The 25,187-nt window shown below is 37.3% G+C and overlaps 1 protein-coding gene across 1 annotated transcript in view; it reads right to left on the bottom strand.

The window, feature by feature from the left end:
- LOC127441263 (pyruvate carboxylase, mitochondrial-like) overlaps positions 1 to 14,993 on the bottom strand; it is a 235,469-nt gene extending 220,476 nt beyond the window's left edge. Inside the window, exons 1-5 of the mRNA XM_051698466.1 lie at positions 14,738 to 14,993; positions 7,105 to 7,238; positions 6,709 to 6,893; positions 5,930 to 6,095; positions 4,547 to 4,692 (exon numbers count right to left, since the gene is read on the bottom strand). Of these exons, the coding sequence (XP_051554426.1) occupies positions 4,547 to 4,692; positions 5,930 to 6,095; positions 6,709 to 6,893; positions 7,105 to 7,238; positions 14,738 to 14,739 (633 nt within the window). The 5' untranslated portion in view covers positions 14,740 to 14,993. The remainder of the gene's footprint in view (positions 1 to 4,546; positions 4,693 to 5,929; positions 6,096 to 6,708; positions 6,894 to 7,104; positions 7,239 to 14,737) is intronic.
- Between the last annotated feature and the right edge of the window lie 10,194 nt (positions 14,994 to 25,187).

The raw sequence follows: 25,187 nt of genomic DNA, 5'->3' as shown, positions 1-25,187 counted from the left end.
CCTATTTGTTGGGCAAGTCAACTTGTTCCCAAAGGACCGTTCGACGCTCATAAAAGTGTTGGGGGAGGTTACGTGATGGCCTGGTGCACTGGCTACGAGGCACAAAGCGGTCTGCCCATCTCGCACCGCCAGTCCACGTAACACAGTTCAGCTTATTGTGGCGTTTCGTATAAGGACCCCTAGTGCCACTACATCGATACAACGTCGAGTGAGTGACAGATAGGGAACGTCCTGGTTACTTTCGTAACCTCCATTCTCTGATGGAGGGAACGAGACATTGTGTCCCTCTTGCCACAATACTGAACTACCCGCTGAAATGACCGGGACCTTGTCTCAGCTCCTCAGCACAAAACCTGAATGAGTGGTTGCGAGCCAGCTCCTTTTATACCCGTATGTCTGGGGGAGTGGCATGGAAATTCCACTTTTCAAATTTCCAATTGGCCTTTTTTAAAAATCATAGGTGTTTGGGGCTCCCAAGAGAGACCCCTAGTGTCACTACATCGACACAACGTCTCGTTCCCTCCATCAGGGAATGGAGGTTACGAAAGTAACCAGGATGATTTTTTTTATTGAAAAACAGAAGGTTTAATATAAATATTCAATAAACTGTACAACTTTACACAGATCCAACAATGTATGAATACAATCACTGAGTCATAAAGACAAGAAGTACAGGTGAATAAAAAAAAATACAAATAATAATAATAAAAAAAGTACATATGAACCAACACAGATTTATACATAAATAAGATAAAGAAGATAATCAAAGAAAATATTTCATATAAGTCATGGGTCAGAAAAGTTCTCAGCATATAAGAAAGGATGTACACATTTTATTATAAATAACTCAAAAATCGCTCCCTATATGTATATTACGCAGTCTGCGTGGTGCACCTACTCCTTACAGGGGCACCATAAACTGAACCAGCTGCCGTCCGAGCTTAAAGGGTTAATTAATTATTCAATTGAATTAACTTCAAATAACCCACATTTTATTTGAGCAGTCCGACAAGTCAGTCCCGGTGTTCCAGACAGGATAAATCCGTCTCCGAAGGACACTTCGAAAGGGGAACTAATGTGGCCGCCATGTTGAAGAGTCGTTCCAAACCGAAGGGCTCATCGAGGAGCCCTTCTAAATAAGCGTTTCCATAGGGTTCAACTGATGGAAACTTCACTGCCAAACAGACAGGAACATATGTCACAAATCTGGAGGATTGCCAAATGTAATTTATTTTAGGGTAAATTAAACCAGCTGCAACTGCAATCTGGTTCTATAAACAAAAATCTATAGTCTATACAAATTTTAATTATTATAATGAACTTTTTAAAATCATTTTAAATCACTGGCTTTTGGTTTTAAACTGGCTAATGCTTGCGTTATTTTACCGTAAATTTTCTGGATCTGTCATTCTAAAGGAGTTTAAATAAAATAATTATGAACAGTGGCATTTTATTTATTTAATAAATGCACTGTACATTACTTTATTGGTTCATTTTTATTAAACTAAATAAAATAACTTTTTAAATATCTTAAATTTCTTCATAAAGTCATAAACATTTAAATAATTTATTTTCTGTTTGCATTGTGAAAGCAATTAGTGAGGCAAAATCATGTGTAAATATTTCTCATTAATGCAGGTGATGGTTATTAGCATCAGCCTATATGCCACGGGAGCAGTTCCTTTGGCTTGGATAAATAACGCAGAAGTGCGTTCCAAATTACCGATACTTTTGAGCCCTAGACCCTTCAACCCTCTGAAGCTCTCACTCTGGATGGTAAACACTTTGAAGGGATTATTAGGACACAGGGATAAGCTCTTCGGAATGGAACGCACCCAATTTCTATTTCAAATTACGTGAGTTTGGGCCGAGGCTTCATGATTTTAAACAATGGCACGCAAAAAGAGTTCAGAATTATGTTTGCTTACCCATTTGCTCCAACATCATAAGAAAAACGCCACTATTACGTTTCCACAACATTTCAAATGAAGAAAAGAAGAGAAAATGGATTACAACCGTCAGAAGACGGAAAATGATTTGTCACTCCCTCAGCAGATAAATTAGAAACCTCATCTAACCTGTGGTAAGTTGTTTTTTAAAACTAATTTTAGGGTAATATAATACAAAGTGTAATGTTATAAATTTACATTAAATAATTTTTTAAAATGCAAATATAAAAAGTTTGCAAGATTTACACTGCTAAATAATGCGGAACACGTCATCTGTGAAAAGGGTCCATTCCGAAGTTAGCCAAGATGATCATATAAAACTCCTTTGCACAAACAAACTGAACACTGGCTATGTTCCGGATAACAAGATATACTGTAGATACTACATAAATAAGAGAATAGTAGTCTGTAGCATATATAGGATTACAAAACAGTTTAAAAAGCAGTGCATTAAAATATTTTAACATTGAGAAAATGCACACTTCACATTTAACAGTTCTGCTTACTTTCTTTATACTTTTCTGTAGATGTAATATGCAGTGTGGTAATATGTGACGTCCGAAACAAAAGCTTTTTCACAGTTGTTGTGTTCACTACCTTAATTGTGACCTTCTCAGTGGTCATGCAGCAGTAAAACAATAATGTTTCTGTTGGTCAGGATACGCTTCACATTAAGTTGCTGAGGATGGGAGAACTCATTCAGCCTCTTTGAGTCTCCTCAGGAATTGAGGGTATTATTCGGACACTGTTGTTAAAGGTGCAATATGTAATATATTTACTTTTTTTATCAGAGATTTAGGAAACATGCTAAGTTGAAATACTGGCTTCTCCGAAAACAATGCTGCCAGTATATTCTACTTTGAAATGTCAGTTCCGGGCCGGAATTTCTGTTTGTGTTTTGGCCTGTGTGATCCCGCCCACTGCCCATTTCCCAATAGTATTTCGACACCCCGGGTTGCCAGATTTGAAAAGTCAAACACAGAACGCTGCAGCCATGGAAGCCAGCAATACATCTAGCTAACATTGACAGAGTTATAAAAATTCCACATGAGCTGGTTTATAATTTGCAAACAATAAAAACATGGCAAACATATAGATTAGCTGATCAATTTACAGTGTAAGGCTCGTCGTTTGCCATTGTCAGTTTGTTCGTTCCTGTTGTGTGTCCTCAACCTGGCAACCCACGTGAGCTTCGAGTATGGGGAGGAGGGGAATGGGGAGACAACTCTCTCCAATATTTTGAATTTGGACTCAATGTCAATGTTACATATTGCTCCTTTAAAGTTCAAACAATCTCTTCTGTTAAATTACATGTTTTTATGTTTAAGGAATGTATAACGAGTAACTTAAATTATTTAAAAAAAAAAAAATCATCATGCTTAGTATTGTCATTCGCGACTCTGTTAACGACGAGTCTGACCGTTAAATTTTAAATGGCATAGATGCGTGGATTGAGGCAGTAGAGCTTGCGCTCAATCGGAGCTCTTGTGTGCCAAATGGGCAGTGAAAGCAAAATGGATGGGGGAACAATTTTCTTTCATTAATAATGCTTTTGAATTGCACAATTTAAGCACTGAAATTTACAATTTAAGCACTGAAATTTACAAATGACTTATACTCTGCATAATATAAACTCAAATAACTTTGTGAAAATGTGATTGTTGTTATTGTCATTATTATTATATAGAAAGAGTATTATAAATACTGTTGAGCTGAATAGGAATTCAGGCCCAGTGCATAAATTCCCATTAATGCATGAATAGTGTCCAATTCATTGACCATTGGACTGAAAGATACTGTAGTACCAAATATACAGAGGTACTTCGTGCATAACCACTTTTGTGAGCCATTTTAAATGTATATTGTCAACAAAAAAAAGAGTAAAGGTCAAAGGAAATCACTACTAGTGGTTTGGATGTTACATCAAACCCTAAATGGTTAAATGGGGAATTTTAATAACTCACCACTGTAGTTATAAAACACTGAGCAGTTAATTACGTAGTGTTTTTTTTTTTTTTTTTTTTTTTAAATTGTGCCATCTTTGTGTGGTTAAAGGTGCATTCAGTAATTCTAATCCAATACACTTTTTGTCAAATTCTGCAAATATCTCCTCACAGTCTGCTAGCTGTCCATTCTGTGGGTAGGCTGAAAACAATCTAGTATTTGTACACAGCCCTGGCTATGTAAATGGGACAAAAACAAAGTGGATCGGACCAATCCACACAACACTACTCCAGCCAATCAGCAACAGGGGGTGGTTCTTGTGCGTGCACAGGATGGGGGATGGGGGCAGAGTGCAAAGGAGCACTGAAGGGAGGGGTGTGTTTGTTTTGGCAGTTGAGTTTGAATATCAACAGTGTTTCTCAGGAATTGCTGAGTGCACCTCTAATTTAATTAAATCCTGTATTACACTATTTCCATTAAAAAGTTTTACTGCAGTTTATTTTTGCAGTGGCTCCCTTTTATATAGATGGCTGCCCTGTTATGATATTTATATCGATATTTATATATATGTTTTATAACATGTGATCATGCCGTTCACTCATCATTCATTTGTATGCCTTCATGCATAAAAAAAAAAAAAAAAATACACAGACCTCATAATCTCTGACCACCCTCATGCCACGGCCTCCTCCTCCATATGCAGCTTTGAAGATGATGGGAAAGTCGTATATTTTAGCAAACTCCCGAGCCTCTTGCAGAGAGGAGATGGGAGAGTCTGTCCCTGAAACCACTGGGACACCTTCACACAAACCCAGACACACATGCATTAATTGATTTGCACAATGTTTTATACAGTATGCAAGTCACTCCAGTTAGGAAATGGAGACCCAAGTTCATATGAAAACATGAAATCCAAGAGGGATAGTTTACCTAATAATGAAAATGTATCATTCATTTACCCTGATGGGGTTCCAAACCTGTATGACTTTTCTCCATATAACACAAAAGGAGATATTAAGCAGAATGTTAAAGTTGAAGTATGGGGCCTGGGTAGCTCAGCGAGAAAGAAGCTGACTACCACCCCTGGAGTAGCGAGTTCGAATCCAGGGCGTGCTGAGTAACTCCAGCCAGGTCTCCTAAGCAACCAAATTGGCCCGGTTGCTAAGGAGGGTAGAGTCACACGGGGTAACCTCCTCGTGGTCGCTATAATGTGGTTCGCTTTCGGTGGGGCACATGGTGAGTTGTGCGTGGATGCCGCGAAGTACAGCGTGAAGCCTCCACGTGCACTATGTCTCTGCGGTAACACACGCAACAAGCCACGTGATAAAATGCGTGGATTGACGGTCTCAGATGCGGAGGCAACTGAGATTCATCCTCCGCCACCCGGATTGAGGCAAGTCACTACGCCACCATGAGGACTTAGAGCACACTGGGAATTGGGCATTCCAAACTGGGCAGAAAAAAAAAAAAAAAAAAAAAGTTGAAGTATGTAATTTCTGAGCCACTAGCGCCACCAAATGGAATTTTGTTTTCAAAACAGCTTTCTGAAAACACTCCCCATCTGCACTGGTCAGACAAAGAGGTAGTCCCGCCCCAAACTCACACCACTGGTCGAGTCAATTTCACTGTTAGTATAGACGGGTCGCTCAAAACAAACAGAGGATATTCATTGTGCCACAGAGACAAAGTGCTTACAGTTTTTGAGAAAATTAACCTATGAATGGCTTACATATAGGTGTCTTTGCATATTAAGGTTGGATAGGAGAAAGTATTTTAACACAGAAAAAGTTACATACTTCAGCTTTAAAGACTGAAAGCCTCAGTCACCATTCACTTTCATTGTATGGAGAAAAAAAAAAGATGCAAAGAAAGTAAATGGTGACTGAGGCTAACATTCTTCCGAACATCTCCTGGTGTGTTCTATGGAAGAGAGAAAGTTGTACAGGTTTGGAACAACATGAGGGTGAGTAAAAAACAGAATTTTCGTCTTTGGGTGAACAGTCCCTTTAACAGTTTACTGCTGTGCAGACAGGCACCTGCTTGTATGGCCAGGGCACGGGCTTCCACTTTGTCCCCCATCTTGCGCACAACCTCTGGGGAAGGACCAATGAATCTCACCCCTGCATCGGCACAGGCTTGGGCAAAGTCTGCACGCTCTGATAAAAACCCATAACCAGGGTGGATTGCATCCACATTATTTTCCTGAGAGAGGGAGAAAGAGTAGCACAGGAATAGATATAAATACAGAGAGGGAGAGATAGAAACAGAGAGAAAGAGAAATGAGAGAAGAATGAAACATTTAGCCAGGGATGTGTATGTATACTGCACAGCAGTCTGCAGTCCATAATAAGTCTGATACTGGAAAATACTAATTTCATTAAAATCCTAATCAGAGATAATTTGAAAGCCCTCTCTCTCTGTTGGCTGACTGTATGCAACATGGTAATTGCATTGGAGAAAGACTAATTATTTTGAGGCCGTCTGCTGAGGTTAGAGCCGATGATGCTGGCACGCTTGTTCAATTTTGTGATGATGTGGTGTGTGTGTGTATTTACGTCTTTGTGTAAATGCATTATTAGTGTATTGTTGTGGCTAAGCTGCTGGTTTGAGAGATGAGCTGCCTGTCTGGCTGGCATCTCTGACACCAGTCCAAAAAGCAGGAATGGATCTATTTGAGAACCACACGGTGAAGTGCTGTTTTGAATACTAAGCACTGAAAGAGGTGCATTTATTGCACAATGCAGACAGATAATCATTCAGAGAGTGACACATAAGGGGACAGTCAGTCTGACTGATAGACATATAGACATCTAACCTTAGCCACTTTGATAATGTCAGGGATATGGAGGTAGGCTGCAACAGGAGACAGGCCTTTGCCAATCAGGTATGCCTCGTCTGCTTTCTGCCTGTGCATCTGTCCTGTGTCTTGCTCTGAATATACAGCCACTGTCCGGATCCCCAGCTCTGTGCATGCCCGAAACACCCGGGTGGCTATTTCACCTGAAGGGTGAGAGAGGAAATATTAAAAGGTTGACATCAGCTGTACTAAGTGGATGCTGAATGATTCAATTTAATTTGTAATGTGATGATAGGTTCACCCCTGGGCCTATGTGTATTTAGACTTTCAGAGACTAATCCAAGGATCAGACTCTCAATCTACAGTCTTTTCACGGATTGGAAAAACTACTAATCTCAGGATTACAAGTTTTACCTCTGTTTGCCACCATGACCTTTTTGATTGGTTGGTACTCCAGACATTGGGGAGACAAGTGGGCAGAACGACAGAACAGACCCACCCTCCTGATGACCAGGATCCTCTTGGCCCCTCCCAAATGCAGGAGCATCCTAAAGAAAAGACAAAGAGAGAAGATAAAGATGAACATAAAAGTAGAACAAACAGAAGTAAAAAGGAGTCCAAATTAAATCATCTGTAAAATAGCCCAGTTCAGAATATATAAACAGATCCTTGGGACCATGGCTCCTCATCTGTTGCAATCTACATTAAACCAATGTTCAAATTAAGTTTTATGAGCTGTATTCTGAAACTCTTCTGTTTTCCACCATTTACATAGATTTTGGCTAAATGCTGTTTATAAAGCATTTTTGGAATCCATTTTAAATGAATAACTGCTGCCACCTTGTGGTCTTGAAATAAATTTTTCTTCCCAGCATGTCACCCCTCTCTCTGTGAGAGGGTCCTTGCTGCAGACTGTAGCGCGATGATTTAGTGGAATTAATCCTATGCTTAGTGAATTTTGATGACGTAGTGGATGTTTTTGGTTTTATACGTTACACTGAGAGGTATATTACTTAGTATTAAAGTATTACAATGACACATCACTTGACATAGTTTTCCCTCTTCACCAACATAATAACTATATAAATTAAGCAAGATATTCTCAGCTATACATAAATACCCATGCATGGGGTGTATTGTTTGTATTTGTATATTAACATTTAGCAGCCAGACATGTTTGGAAGTATGCAAAAGTGAGATTAAAGTGAATCTTGAGCTCAGTGCACATAAGTAAACGGAACCGAACTGGGAGCACATCTCTTACTCTGAGCATGAGATGGAGTTGTGGAGCACAGAACAGCTCAGAAAACACTGTATTCATGCTTTTACATAGTACAGGACAGCAGGGCCATAGCTAATGGGGTGACACATATTAAACTGTTATTTATTTAATTTTTTCTCCCAATTTGGAATGCCCAATTCTCACTACTTAGTAGGTCCTTGTGGTGGCGCGGTTACTCACCTCAATCCGGGTGGCGGAAGACAAGTCTCAGTTGCCTCCACTTCTGAGACAGTCAATCCGTGCATCTTATCACGTGGCTCGTTGTGCATAACACCGCAGAGACTCCCAGCATGTGGAGGCTCATGCTACTCTCTGCAATCTATGCACAACTTACCATGTGCCCCATTGAGAGCGAGAATCACTAATCGTGACCTCGAGGAGGTTACCACATGTGATTCTACCCTCCCTAGCAACCGGGCCAATTTGGTTGCTTAGGAGATCTATCTGGAGTCACTCAACACACCTTGGATTCGAACTTGTAACTCCAGGAGTGGAAGTCAGCATCAATAATCTGTTATTTTTAATATGAAAGGGGCCCAGACCAATATACAGACACGGGGCCCAGAATTTCTTTCTACGGCTTTGCAGGACAGAGCAGTGTGCATACACATTGAAGCGAGCAGCAGGATCATGCTAATTTAATTAAATCATAGCCCTTTGCGGTTTAATAATCGCACAGCATCAAATGGTGTCCGATTTTGTTTTATTAAACAAATTAATTGTGCAGCCCTAAAATAAATATATATAGGCCCTATCTGTGTGTGTGTTATATGAATATATATATATATATATACAGGGTTGGGAGGGTTACTTTTGAAATGTATTCCACTACAGATTACAGAATACATGCTGTAAAATGTAATTTGTAACGTATTCCGTTAGATTACTCAAGGTCAGTAACATATTCTAAATACTTTGGATTACTTCTTCAACACTGCTAGATTTTTTCACTTGTTTTGACTATAAAATATCTGCTAGTACAGTAAGACAAAATACACATGTTAAAAATAGATTCTCTGAAAAATCTAAATATCTTATGCAGTGTTGTTTCTAAAACAAGATAAATATAATTGATTTATTTTTACTGGAAAACAATACAAAAATTATTATCAATAATAAGATTTTTGCCCTAATATCAAAGGTCTTACTAGAAAAAAACAATTATGATCCAACGTAAATTTTCTTGATAAAAAAATATGATCTTGCCTGGTAACACATGCATGTAAAATGGCTAGAAATAGCATTTTAGCTTAGCGTAAAGCTGACAATTTACACGAGGTTTATTTCTATTTCTTCCGCGTGCAGTATAAACTGTGGCTTTGTTCGCCTAAGATGCTTTAGTTCGTCTAGGAGAAAAAAATTCAGCTGCTTCCAAAGTATAAACCAGGCTTTAGAAGTTTGAATTTGCCTAAAACAGACATTAATTCTTATACTTAGCAGTTTCTTTGCAGTGTGTCTGCTCAAGTGTTTTAGGGGTGTTTTTGTCTGTGTGAGTGGGAAGAAAACGATGAATTATACCCAAATATGCACACTCTCATCTCTATTTCTGTGTTTGTCTCACCTACACAGTCTCTCAGATGGCAGACGTAATATTGAAACCAATTTTCTCACCCACCTGCCTATTCAATGAGAGCACAGAAACATTTCAAAAAGCATTGCATTATATATCTTTTTACTTTGTTTAGCTTCAGCTTTAAAAGACAGTAATTGCAGGATGTTGTTGATATTTTAAAATGCAAGGTCTGTTTGAAATCAGAAAGCAACGAAAAAAAAAATCAACTAGATTTCCATGCACTTCAGTCGCCGTCACAGTGCTAGGTTGCGATGGGTAGTTGAAGTAAACCACCCATTTGCTAGGCTGTTTTGAGTGGTTTTTAGCATGTTGTTATTATGTGGTTGCTAGGGTGTTCTGGGTGGTTGCTAAAGCTTTGCTTGATGGTTGCTCACTGGCCCAAGTTAAAAGCATACCCCTAGGTATATATGATTTTCTGGTCCCAATAAATGGCTTGGGTCCCTTCTTCAAAGCAAGTACTAGAGATTTTTAGCCAGTGTTATCATCTGGTAATCGGAAGTCCGATAGCATAGAAATCAATGGCATGTGGTGGACTTTTGCAATGAGGCAGAGTGCCATCTCAGCATTCATTTTTTCCCCAATATAAATTCCTATTTCAGGTCCAGTAGACATTTAAATAGCTTTCAGGTTAAACCCATACAAATCTGAAATCTGATTTATCACAGCATATGATAATATATATATATATATATAGCCCTAATATAAAAAGTCACATATTTTGCTTATAAATGCAACAACATAATAACAAAATACTAAAAATGGCTGTTGTTCTATATGTAACATATACAGTATTTTTCTTAAATCAGTTTATCATCATCAAATTTGTATAGGCTATGTGCATACACTACCGGTCAAAAGTTTTGAAACACTTACTCATTCTTTATTATAATTTTTTTCACATTTTAGAATAATAGTAAAGTCATCAAAACTATGGAATAACATTAATGGAACTATGGGAATTATGTCGTGACTAAAAAAATCCAAAATAAATCAAAACTCTGTTATATTTTAGCATCTTCAAAGTAGTCCCCCTTTACCTAGATTTTGCAGAAATGTACTCTTGGCATTTTCTCAACCAACTTCTTGAGGTATCACCCTGGGATGCTTTTAAACAGTATTGAAGAAGTTCCCATCTATGTTGGGCACTTATTGGCTGCTTTTATTTATTATTTGGTCCAAGTCATCAATTTCATAAACTTTTTTTTTTTTTTTTTTTTTTTTTTTAATAAAATGTTAGTTTTAAAATGAAATAAATTAATATGGTGGCACAATTATATTTTTGTCTACAAAACTAATTTCAAACATTTAAGCATATGCCTTCAGATCAAAAGGTTTTTAAGATCATGTGAAACATTTCAGTCAAGTGTTTCAAAACTTTTGACCGGTAGTGTATATGCCCCCAAAAATGAATATTATATATGTTAATTGCCATATATCAGATTTATGTATGGGAAGACATATGACATATCTTTCAACTTACACTGTAAATAAGCATGAAATACTTATTTTTGTAAGGTGATATTAACACTATTTATTAAATCAAGTCAAATCAAAGACTCATCAAGTGTAAGTACTGTTTTATAATTATTAATTTTTCACTGAGTCAAAAACAATACCTACAAGACTACAGCAACAAGCATATTTCATGTATTTCATCTGTTCACCTCTTATTTTCATAGTCATCTTATTTTTGGATCATCCATCATCTACTTCTTGGTAAACACAGGGTTCATGATGGCACAAATCTGTACCTTTAAGGGCAACTGCTCACTAAAAAGCATGTCACTCACATGCCATTTCAGTTTTCAAGTAATTTTAGGTTCATTTTGATTTGGATGTGATCAAAAATGCAGTTGTGTCATTTAGTTGTTTTCTGTGCAAATAGTTTCTGCACTTCCATCAGTTCGTCCCATTCATAGCGATCTGCAGAGACACTGTGAGGATGAGGGCATGAGAGAAGGGCTATTGCATTGATTGATTGACAGTGTACTAAACAAATCAGCTCTAACAGGATCCAATGTCTCCCCTCACGTGACTTTTCGCTGTATTCGGCGTTTATGAGGAGACATTGCCTCCCTTGTCAACTCGGAGAAATCGCAGCTGATAGAAATATAACAGCACAAATTCCCCAGCACGCTGCATGACTTGAGGATTTTTTCATGTCCCTAGCACAAACTGTGTCAGTCACAAATGGACAATCAATAGTAATAGTGACTATTGACATAGAATGCAACTCTAAGAGTAGTTGATCAGTAGATAAGCAACATACAGTTTAGGGAGGTGCAGTCCAGCAGTGGATGTACGCCTGCTATTTGTAAGTCTACAGTAGAGCAATATCTTGTCTGGCTCTCTCTAGGTTAAACATCACAGGTTGTAGACATCAGTGGTTAGATAAAAGACTCAGTGGATTTGAAGCTCATAAACAGAGAAAAACTTGGAACTACAGACTTGTAGGTGATTAGGTGTCCCTTCATCAAGACTCCTGTGTTAACATGAACTCTGATCATGTGGGAAAATCCATTGAACAACCAATTTTTTTTTTTTTCAGGAATGACAACATCAGTGACACAAATTCCAGCCAAATGAATGTCTGTTTTGGCTGTTTCAGGGCTGAACACACCTTCTTTTCTGCATCAGAAATGAACAATGTATTTTTCAGACCATAATTTAGATGGCTGTGGCACACCTCTGAACCCGCCGATGGCTCCATAAAAGGATATTATAAGAGAAACTTATGTGATTAGCCTGTTGGTCCTTTCCAAAATTGCTAAATTACTCTGAACACTGCCCTAAAAGTCCAAGTTGGGTAAAATCAACATGTTCAAACACCTTACACAATCTAAATGGAGCCATACATCAGTGGTGTTTTTTTGTGGCCTCCTTTCAGTCTATTCCCTCTCACCTCTTTCCACCTGACTAACACTTCCTTCTGTTTGTCCATTAGAGCTGGGGCAGGTATGTGCACTATGTCTTTGCATTCTGAGCAGAGCAAATATTACACCATTAAAGGAGATGAGATCTACTCAAGCAGTACAAGCATGCATTTACAATCTGAGTTAACGTTTCAGGGTCAAACTCAAAAGTGAATAGACAGAGAAAGAGTGGCAATAATAACTAATTTTTGATGTGCAATTTGATTTGGTCAAATTGTTTAATACTAAAACTGAAAATATAATCAAACATTTGAGCACAAATTGCATTTATGTTAATATTGCATTTCTATGAATACTGTAATTTTATATAAAAATCTACCCTTAATAGGATATTTTTTTGTCCAACTTGTCTGAATTTGTCTAATACATTCTGTATGCTAAAAACTAATATGCACCTTGGAAACTGAGCACGTTTACATGCACGTATTCACACCGATTATGCTTAATAAGCCGACAAATAATGTGGTCATGTAAACGCATTAAACGGGTTTCCTTTATCGCAGTATGGTCATAAACGGCTTAAGCATAAACTGATCGACACGTAGATTTTTTGCCTATTACCTGATTTTGTGTTGCATGAAAATTATTCTGTCTCCCAGCTACCTGATTGGCCCTTATCCTTAAAGCCCACCCCTACACCCACCCCTAATCCTAACCTCATTGGCCCCTACACCTAAAGCCCATCCCTACACCTACCCCTAAACATAAGGATACTAGGGAGTCAAAATTCGGCACTACACCAGCGTTCTTACCGGCTTATTCAATGTGCGCAAGAAAAGCAGATAAAACGCAATTTTAAATCCCGTTTAAATGCAGTTGTCTTGCATTGCCAGATTTTTTGAATAAGCTGGTTTTTGATAGTTATCAGCGTATTGATGTGGATGTAAAAGATGTATTGTATTGTACTGGCAAAAGACCTAAAATTCACAACAGTAAAATTACAAGTGAATTCTGTCACTTTAAATCAAGCATATGAACCTTTAGAGTTCACAAATGTTTTTATGTGATTGCACATTTGCTGATTTTGACAATAAATGAAATTTGGTTGTGGTTTTTGCTTGGTATCAGACAAAATACAAACAATTCCATCCTACTTTTATGATCTGGACAGTGTGCAATTGGTGGTCCTGTTTCCCTGTGGTGTTTTGAAGTAATTTAAATATTAAACAACACCTGACTGAACTCTGTGCAGGGTACTTTTATGACCTCTGAAGTTGAATGAGTAAGTTAATGATAACAAAATAGAATTGATTTGCCAATTCGTTTGAATTCCAAGCCCATGTTAAAAAGATATACAATCAGATATGCTATCACACAAACTGTTTTGATTGTTCAAGTGGTAAAATACCACTAAATTAAAGTATGCGTGTAATAGTGCAGCAATAAAGTCTACAAATTCATACTTAACTGGACTGACATGGTCACCTATTTACTGTGCGTGATAACTTGTTGAAACGTCATGTTTACATGCATGTCTTTGTTTATTAATGACTATGCAGCTGATACATCTTTAAAGCTGTTTGAGCAGACAAAGTAACAAATAAAAACAACTGAACAAGTTAATGTTGCCCAGGCCTGTGTGCCAAAGAGATGAACAAAGTTTGCAGAGTCAGTGTTAAAAAAATAATAATACAGTGTTAAAGGGATAGTTCACACAAAAATGAAAATTTTGTCTCATTTACTCATCACTTTCACTGTATGGAAAAAAAAGATGCAATGGAAGTGAATGGAGACTAACACTCTGCCTAATAACTCATTTTGTGTTCGACAGGAGAAAGAAAGTTATATGGGTTTTAAACAACATGAGGGTGAGTAAATAATGACCAAATTTTTATTTTTGGGTGAACTTTCCCTTTAAGATTCAAATGCACACAGAGAGAACTTGTTCAGGTAAAGTTCAGGTATTCCACTGTCTGCCTTTCAGAAACAATCATACACAGTAATGGCATTTAGGGTGAGTCTACTTATGCATATGCTCATAAAATGTGAGATTCTCATGAAAAAAAAGCAAACATCATATTCTGGCTTTAAATCCAAGCACATTAATACACTAATGTTTAAAAAATGCTGTAGTCTAGAGAGAGACACACACTTACTCACATTGGAACACTGACAGTCGCATGACCACATGCACATAGTTAATTAATGCACACACACAAAACAAAGTTAGCAGCAGAAGGGTATTCCCTGTAGTAGCATCTAACCCATTATTCAGAAAACACACTGAACACTTAACACAACACACTCAGCTGTACTCACATGTCCAGTTGGGTGCTGATTCAGTCCAAAGTCAGTGGCAATGAGCAGATGTTGGCACAACAAATGAATGACTGGGCCAGAAAGTTCTGCTGCTGTCCTGCTGTACAATGATCTGATCCAGAGGTGGAGTGTTGCACACTTATGGGAGCTTTGTGTATCAGCATATGCACCCAGTCATACAGTAGTATAATGTACAAAGTCAGAAATGCTACTCATGTCACACTGGGCTGCTCTGCCTTTGAGATAGTAAGGTCTGATCCTGTTAATCTCTCTCACTTCTACTCTCTCTTTTTCTCTCTGTCCTCACTCACTGGATGCAAGCTTTCATCCTCACTCTGATTACGTAATACTTACACACCCCTATGCACATGGGCCAACCACAGATGGTCTGTTGCCTCCAGCAAAGAGCAGCAGAATTTAAAGGCAGAGACAAGGAGGGAGGGATGGGAGGTGGGGAAGAGTGAAATGATTTTGCTGAGTATTAGATGTGAGTATTATAGGATGAAGGGACAGTGAGGAAAGGACAATGGCAAAGAACAGTGAAAAGAAGGCAGTAAAAATTAATTTTCGGTACTTGAAGCCTTTATATATAATGCATCATAATATACATTATATTTTTATAAATAATTGGAACCACAGTTATAATACTTACTTATTCATTGTCACATATTAAGAGAGTACAATGCATTATAATACATTATACTGTGTGATATAACCCATTAAATGTGGCGTTATACTATTTGGTCTAATGAATGGTTAAATAGGGATAGTTCACTCCAAAAGGAAAATTCTGTGATCATGCACTCACCCCTCATCTTGTTTAAAACCTGTATGACTTTATTTCTTCTGTGGGATACAAAAGGAAATGTGAAGGCTAAAGTATATTTCTGTGTTCCAAAGAAAGAAATTCATATGGGTTTGAAAGAACATGATGGTAAGTAAATGATGATAGAATTTTCATTTTTGTGAGAATTCTCCTTTTAATTACTAAAATGCATTGTAACTGTGGTTACATTTAGTCACAATAACATGTAACTTATTAGAAACATTTATGGTATTTTGAATGCCTGTATGATGCATTATATTTTGTAAATGTAGTCTTCAAGAAAAGTGTTACTGAATTTTCCTCATTGTAAAATGTAACACTAAATAGTATTGAAAGAGAAAAAATCAAGTGTGCCAATGAGGGTTGTGGCCTATATTCTGCAGAAATGTCAGTGAATGGTTATCCAGGCAGTAAACTAATAAGCTTAGAAATGGGTTTTACAGCATATTTTATCTCCTGTCTGTGTTTTTATTATTATTATTATTAATTATTTTCATGTAGAGGTGTACAGAATGGAGCTAGGAATAATAATAAAAGTAACGGTTTCTCACCACACTTTTATCTATTTGTTTCTGTTTAAGTCTTTGCATTTCTTCCTTTATCATTCTCTCTACTATTCTCTCTTTGAGACTCTTTTTGTTTCTCAGTTTGTCTGCTGTTTTCATTCTGTATAACAATGTTGCTCTGAAAAAGATTAAAACTTCACACACCTTTAGAAAAGAATAATAAGACAGTCTCTTTTATAGCTCCACAGAACTTGACAATAGAGGAAAAAGACCAAAAACAGAAAGTGAGAGAGTAAGAAAAGAATAATATCAATATAAAGTATTCGATTGACTGCTCTGTCTTTGAGAACTTAAAGACATGTTAAGCACCATTCATTCTTATTTAGGTTCACATCACTTTCAAGCTGAAACTACACAGTTCTACGGAGAAAATTCAATGCATTCATTAAAGTATGACAGCTTTACTGTGTTCATTGCTATTGTTCCAAAATGAAGATAAAACATCTGATACTGTGAAATGGAATAAAAAGCAACCATATCGACAAGTAGACGTCAATGACTAATAGCTTTGTTGATTAGAGCAGCACAAGGGCTTGATTTAAAGGTTTCTCCCTCCTACAGGATCATGTAAAGCAGGGATCATTGGTATCACTAGCAGACACACTTGAGGAATCTTAACAGTTTTAAACTTAATGTAAAAGATGCAGCAGAGCAGTAGAATAGGAAAACGCTCAACTGGAGTGAAAGGTAGAACACATAAAAAGTGGCAAGAAGTCTCCTGTGTTCTACTTTTTGTCTGAACTCTGTCCTGGTGGTCTTTCTTTATTGAAGCAGCTGACCTTTTATCATAGGAAAACCAGTATAAAGATAAAGGCAAGGATAAAAAAAAGTCCCTCAAAGCATTAGGTACTTAAATACTGTATGAAATGGTATGAAAACTGGATTGTAAGCTTGAAATGTATTTGAGCTCAGATATATAATTTATATCCATGTCATACCTTTATATTGAGAAATACACCATAGATTTAAGCTGTAAGGCATCCACAAGCCCCTTGTGGCGTCATGGGCTATGTGCACATGATCACATACATGGTCTCTTATCAAGGTTTACCTTTAAATCAATGTTGATCCAATGGAAAAGAGAGAAAAAGACACATGTAAAATAGAAGAGTAGCTATCTGCCAATAACAAAATTGTGATGTCAGCAGTATGTCTAAATCAAAAGAACTGCCACACTGACCAATAACCCTCTATGTTAGAAAAAAACACTATTTCTTTTTATTTCAATTGTTCAAGTCAAATTGCCACTACAGAGTGTAATGTAAAGCTTGTTTTACTGTATACGTTTTCATGAAGAAATCTAACAGCCACCTGAAGGGATCAGTTAAAGATGTTCTTAAGTCCACAATCTGAAAACAACCCCCTCATAGCACACATAAAACAAACAATTCACAGTGCCTATAGCAGCTCCTTATCAGGTAACTTTTGAAGAATATAGCTGCAAGCAGCGATACCAGGGTCAAGCCAATCATCGGCACCATGAGCAGCAAAAGAAGATTTGTGACATGTTTTTGGTTATAGTCCGATGAACAGTGTATGAGGAGTTAGAAAAAGTAAACGTTCAATCATAAAAAAAAAAAAATATTTTAAAAATAACTAAAAATAGCTACTTCTTAGAATTTTTGTCCAGAATGTGGCGCTGTTCTGAAACTGCTCAGGCAGTATCTGGGCAGGATGGTTATCATGAAGGAAAGCGTTCAAGAGTAATAAGCCAAAATAGCCATTTTTCTATCTCCTGACCAGTAGGGGGCAGTGTGCCAAAATGCTGCAGGTGACCTCAGGGCCTAATGGTGATGACACATACCAAGTTTTGTCCCAATCCCTCAAAGCGTTGCGGAGTTACAGCCTCAAGTTAAATTTTGTGCATTATTCGTCAAATTCGTTGCAGCGCCATTCGAAAACAATGAATAACTTTTTGTCAGAGTGCCTCTAGATGATGCAGGCCAATTTTCGTGCAAATCGGACAAACAGTCTAGGAGGAGTTTGAAAAAGTAGGTTTTCAAAACATAATTGGTATCATTGTTCTCAGCATGAACCACGGTATCTATCAAGACCAGTCTCATGACAGTAGGCAAAATGAGTCAATAGCTATTTTAAACTTTTTAGAAATCGCATTATAATTTTTGACCACAAGGTGGCACTGTCCCAAAACTTTTGCATGGTGCCAAAGACACATACCGAGTTTCATAATGATATGCCAGGTTGTTGGTAAAATACAGCATTTTATGACTAAATTCAAAATGGCGACATCCAAAATGGCCGACATAGGAATTTTTCATATCGTTGGACTCGCTATACCGCACTGAATCTAATGAGACCAACTGATGATGATTTTATGACAAACTGTTCAGAAGTTATAAGAAAAAATTTGCTTTTTTCATATCTCGTGACCACTAGGTGGCACTGTTCCAAAACTGAGCAGGCACCCTCGAGTCATGGTGCCTATGTCAAATAGTAAGTTTGGTATGAATACGCTAAAGCGTTACAGAGATATACTCTCACGTCCATTTTGGTGTGCTCTTTGTTGAATTCGTTGAAGCACCATTTGAAAACGGTATGGTTTATCAAAATTCTTTGAATATGTTTTTGTTGTAAGTGCCTCTAGATGATGCAGGCCAATGTTCGTGCAAATCGGACAAACGGCCTAGGACGAGTTAGAAAAAGTAGGTTTTTCAGAAAATTCAAAATGGCGGAAAAATGTTCATAACAGAAAATTATGTCATATGGTGCAATCGAATCGTCTTGAGCCAAGGAATCAGAGGAAAAAAAGAATTTCATTTCTAGGACTCACGGTTCACAAAAGTTATTAACATAAACATGAGTGCAAATTTGGGCAGTTGGTGGTGCTAGAGGGTTTGAGGTAGAGAGATCAGACTGTCCTCTACATGCCAAATTTCATAACTTTCCCGCAGGCGGTTCTAGGGGCTGCCATAGACTCAAGAGCGGAAGAAGAATAAAAATAAGAAAACTAACGAAAACAATAGGGGTCTTTAACCCCTTTGGGGCTTGACTCCTAATAATACAGACACTCTCCCTCATACTGTACCATGAGTCAATTGATGCATTGCTTTTTTTTTTTTTTTTTTTTTTTTTTTTTGACAGCAAGGAAATATCACAATACTTTTTGTCTTAATATTTTACTGTATAATTAATAACCTAACAAATGTCTTTTTGTGAAAATGCTTATCATGTAATGCAAAGACATTCATATATTTTTAAAGTGTGGCTTTAGTGTACAAATACTTTTTAGAGTCACTGTATATATATATATATATATATATATATATATATATATATATATATATATATATACAGGTGCATCTCAATAAATTAGAATGTCGTGGAAAAGTTCATTTGTTTCAGTAATTCAACTCAAATTGTGAAACTCGTGTATTAAATAAATTCAGTGCACACAGACTGAAGTAGTTTAAGTCTTTGGTTCTTTTATTTGTGATGATTTTGGCTCACATTTAACAAAAACCCACCAATCTCAAAAAATTAGAATATGGTGACATGCCAATCAGCTAATCAACTCAAAACACCTCCAAAGGTTTCCTGAGCCTTCAAAATGGTCTCTCAGTTTGGTTCACTAGGCTACACAATCATGGGGAAGACTGCTGATCTGACAGTTGTCCAGAAGACAATCATTGACACCCTTCACAAGGAGGGTAAGCTGTATCCAAGCATGTTAACAGAAAGTTGAGTGGAAGGAAAAAGTGTGGAAGAAAAAGATGCACAACCAGCCGAGAAAACCGCAGCCTTATGAGGATTGTCAAGCAAAATCGATTTAAGAATTTGGGTGAACTTCACAAGGAATGGACTGAGGCTGGGGTCAAGGCATCAAGAGCCACCACACACAGACGTGTCAAGGAATTTGGCTACAGTTGTCGTATTCCTCTTGTTAAGCCACTCCTGAACCACAGACAACGTCAGAGGCGTCTTACCTGGGCTAAGGAGAAGAAGAACTGGACTGTTGCCCAGTGGTCCAAAGTCCTCTTTTCAGATGAGAGCAAGTTTTGTATTTCATTTGGAAACCAAGGTCCTAGAGTCTGGAGGAAGGGTGGAGAAGCTCATAGCCCAAGTTGCTTGAAGTCCAGTGTTAAGTTTCCACAGTCTGTGATGATTTGGGATGCAATGTCATCTGCTGGTGTTGGTCCATTGTGTTTTTTGAAAACCAAAGTCACTGCACCCGTTTACCAAGAAATTTTGGGACACTTCATGCTTCCTTCTGCTGACCAGCTTTTTAAAGGTGCTGATTTCATTTTCCAGCAGGATTTGGCACCTGCCCACACTGCCAAAATCACCAAAAGTTGGTTAAATGACCATGGTGTTGGTGGGCTTGACTGGCCAGCAAACTCACCAGACCTGAACCCCATAGAGAATCTATGGGGTATTGTCAAGAGGAAAATGAGAAACAAGAGACCAAAATATGCAGATGAGCTGAAGGCCACTGTCAAAGAAACCTGGGCTTCCATACCACCTCAGCAGTGCCACAAACTGATCACCTCCATGCCACGCCGAATTGAGGCAGTAATTAAAGCAAAAAGGAGCCCCTACCAAGTATTGAGTACATATACAGTAAATTAACATACTTTCCAGAAGGCCAACAATTCACTAAAAATGTTTTTTTTTATTGGTCTTATTATGTATTCTAATTTTTTGAGATAGTGAATTGGTGGGTTTTTGTTAAATGTGAGCCAAAATCATCACAATTAAAAGAACCAAAGACTTAAACTACTTCAGTCTGTGTGCATTGAATTTATTTAATACACGAGTTTCACAATTTGAGCTGAATTACTGAAATGAACTTTTCCACGACATTCTAATTTATTGAGATGCACCTGTATATTAAAATTTAATTGCTAAATTCCTATATTGAATGAAATAGGGTAAAGCAGATAATTAATTTATGCAAGACAGTTTAACCCTTGCAACAATGTATCACTTTATCTACATGAATGTGGAACATCTTTTAATGCTTAACTAAGCTCAGAATAAGCTAAATAAGGCACCTGCTTTTTGCAATATTTCTCAGAGAAAGAATAACATATGTCTTGTAATCTGAATATGTTTTTGAATAAAATAATCATTGCATTACATATACAGTTGTGCTCAAAAGTTTGCATACCCTGGCAGATATTGTGAAATTTTGGCATTGATTTTAAAAATATGACTGATCATGCTAAACTTTTTTTTTGGTCTTTTATTTAAGGATAGTGATCATATGAAGCCATTTATTATCACATAGTTGTTTGGCTCCTTTTTAAAGCATAATGATAACAGAAATCACCCAAATGGCACTGATCAAAAGTTTACACACCCTTGAATGTTTGGCCTTGTTACAGACACACAAGGTGACACACACAGGTTTAAATGGCAATTAAAGTTTAATTTCCCACACCTGTGGCTTTTTAAATTGCAATTAGTGTCTGTGTATAAATAGTCAATGAGTTTGTTAGCTCTCACATGGATGCACTGAGCAGGCTAGATACTGAGCCATGGGGAGCAGAAAAGAACTGTCAAAAGATTGCGTAACAAGGTAATGGAACTTTATAAAGATGGAAAAGGATATAAAAAGATATCCAAAGCCTTGAAAATGCCAGTCAGTACTGTTCAATCAGTTATTAAGAAGTGGAAAATTTGGGGATCTCTTGATACCAAGCCAAGGTCAGGTAGACCAAGAAAGATTTCAGCCACAACTGCCAGAAGAATTGTTCGGGATACAAAGAAAAACCCACAGGTAACCTCAGGAGAAATACAGGCTGCTCTGGAAAAAGACAGTGTGGTTGTTTCAAGGAGCACAATACGACGATACTTGAACAAAAATGAGCTGCATGGTCGAGTTGCCAGAAAGAAGGCTTTACTGTGCCAATGCCACAAAAAAGCCCGGTTACAATATGCTCGACAGCACCTTGACACGCCTCACAGCTTCTGGCACACTGTAATTTGGAGTGACGAGACCAAAATAGAGCGTTATGGTCACAACCATAAGCGCTATGTTTGGAGAGGGGTCAACAAGGCCTATAGTGAAAAGAATACCATCCCCACTGTGAAGCATGGTGGTGTCTCACTGATGTTTTGGGGCTGTATGAGATCTAAAGGCACGGGAATCTTGTGAACATTGATGGCAAGATGAATGCAGCATGTTATCAGAAAATACTGGCAGACAATTTGCATTCTTCTGCACGAAAGCTGCGCATGGGACACTCTTGGACTTTCCAGCATGACAATGACCCTAAGCACAAGGCCAAGTTGACCCTCTAGTGGTTACAGCAGAAAAAGGTGAAGGTTCTGGAGTGGCCATCACAGTCTCCTGACCTTAATATCATCGAGCTACTCTGGGGAGATCTCAAACGTGTGGTTCATGCAAGACGACCAAAGACTTTGCATGACCTGGAGGCATTTTGCCAAGACGAATGGGCAGCTATACCACCTGCAAGAATTTGGGGCCTCATAGACAACTATTACAAAAGACTGCACGCTGTCATTGATGCTAAAGGGGGCAATACACAGTATTAAGAACTAAGGGTATGCAGACATTTGAACAGGGGTAATTTCATTTTATTCATTGTTGGCATGTTTTGTTTTATGATTGTGCCATTCTGTTATAACCTACAGTTGAATATGAATCCCATAAGAAATAAAATAAATGTGTTTTGCCTGCTCACTCATGTTTTCTTTAAAAATGGTACATATATTACCAATTCTCCAAGGGTATGCAAACTTTTGAGCACAACTGTATACTGTAGGTATATATACAATATATATATATATATATATATATATATATATATATATATATATATATATATATATATATATATACATTTATTTATATACAGTGACTCCAAAAAGTATTTGTACACTAAAGCCAAATACAGTATACACTGGCGGCCAAAAGTTTGGAATAATGTACAGATTTTGCTATTTCGGAAGGAAATTGGTACTTTAATTCACCAAAGTGGCATTCAACTGATCACAAAGTATAGTCAGAACATTACTGATGTAAAAAACAGCACCATTGCTATTTGAAAAAAGTAATTTTTGATCAAATCTAGACAGACCCCATTTCCAGCAGCCATCACTCCAACACCTTATCCTAGAGTAATCATGCTAAATTGCTAATTTGGTACTAGAAAATCACTTGCCATTATATAAAACACAGTTGAAAGCTATTTGGTTCGTTAAATGAAGCTTAACATTGTCTTTGTTTTTGAGTTGCCACAGTATGCAATAGACTGGCATGTCATAAGGTCAATATTTGGTCAAAAATTTGGAAACAGATTTCTCTAGAAACTCATCAGTCAATCATTGTTTTGAGGAATGAAGGCTATACAATGCTTGAAATTGCCAAAAAAAAAAAAAAAAAAAAAAAAAAACTGAAGATTTCATACAAAGGTGTACACTACCAAGGATAGAGGATAGAAAGAGATGTGGAAGGCCCAGATGTACAACTAAACAAGATGATAAGTACATCAGAGTCTCTAGTTTGAGAAATAGATGCCTCACATATCCTCAGCTGACAGCTTCATTGAATTCTACCCGCTCAACACCAGTTTCATGTACAACAGTAAAGAGAAACCTCAGGGGTGCAGGCCTTATGGGAAGAATTGCAAAGAAAAAAACACTTTTGAAACAGAAAAACAAAAAGAAAGGGTTAGAGTGGGCAAAGAAACACAGACATTGGACAACAGATAATTGGAAAAAAGTGTTATGGATCTTAACCCCATTGAGCTTTTGTGGGATCAGCTAGACTGTAAGGTGCATGAGAAGTGCCGACAAGACAGCCACATCTATGGCAAGTGCTACAGGAATTGTGGGGTGAAATGTCACCTGAGTATCTGGACAAACTGACAGCTAGAATGCCAAGGATCTGCAAAGCTGTCATTGCTTCATGTGGAGGATTTTTTTATGAGAACTCTTTGAAGTAGTTTAAGTTCTGAATTTTTTTTTCAAATTGTAATAGTAATTTTTTGCGTTATTAATGTTCTGACTATACATTGTGATCAGTTGAATGCCATTTTGGTGATTAAAAGTACCAATTTCTTTCCATAAGAGCAAAATCTGTACATTATTCCAAAATTTTGGCCGCCAGTGTATATTCCTCACTTGTTCAGCAGCATATCACACACACACACACACACAGTGTGTGTGTGTGTGTGTGTGTGTGTGAGGCATGCTGCTAAACAAGTGAGAAATATATACTGTATTATAAAATAAAATAAAATAAAATAAAATAAAATAAAAGTGTATGATGTGTTCCTGTACTACCACTCTAGAACCACTTGGTGTCAGCAGAAGAAAATGAAATATGTTTAATAAGAGGTTATGAACAATGTCTTGTATTTCTTTTAATACCATTTTCACCTATAACCCCCCCCCCCCCAAAAAAAAAAAAAACAACAACAACAACAAAAAAAAAACAATGTCACCATTTTATCACAAATAACTTCAGTCTCAATCTTAGGATTTTTTTTTTTTTTTTCTCTGGTGTTCTATATATTTTCTGGGGAAATATGAACACTCTCCAAAATTGTGGATTGTGTCTGAAATAAAAACAATTTCTTTTTTTTATATATATATACGTTTATTGGCCACCAAACTCTAAATGCAAATGTTAAACAAACAGATACTCCAAATAATATTATGAAAATCTAACAAGCCTCAAAAAGTTTTTAAGAAGTTTTATAATGTTGGTGCACATTCTCCATGAGTAACCAGATAGGACTATTAATAACCGGAGCTAAATTATAAATCAAGACTGGAGCAGAATAGAGTGAAATATGCTCTTATGACACAAAGAGAGCAGTTTCTCTCCCAGATCCTCAGCTGTGCTTTCTCTCTCTCTCTCACCCACACACACTCACACCTGCTCTTTTCTCAGTCCTCTCTCTTCCTCTTTTTCTTTTTCTGTCTAACAGTAGATTGTGCATAATTTATTAATTCAACCATTTTTCCTCTTTCCAGTCTCTCTCCCTGTAGCACTGGCATTAATGAGAAGCCCAGGTGTCAGTGGGAAAGACAAGCGTCAGACGTTGGGAGATACCACTGTGGGTGC

Source organism: Myxocyprinus asiaticus, chromosome 1, assembly GCF_019703515.2.
Source record: "Myxocyprinus asiaticus isolate MX2 ecotype Aquarium Trade chromosome 1, UBuf_Myxa_2, whole genome shotgun sequence".
Lineage (NCBI taxonomy): Eukaryota > Metazoa > Chordata > Actinopteri > Cypriniformes > Catostomidae > Myxocyprinus > Myxocyprinus asiaticus.
The sequence above is the reverse complement of the archived record's forward strand: the minus strand, read 5'-3'. Positions and strand labels throughout refer to the sequence as shown.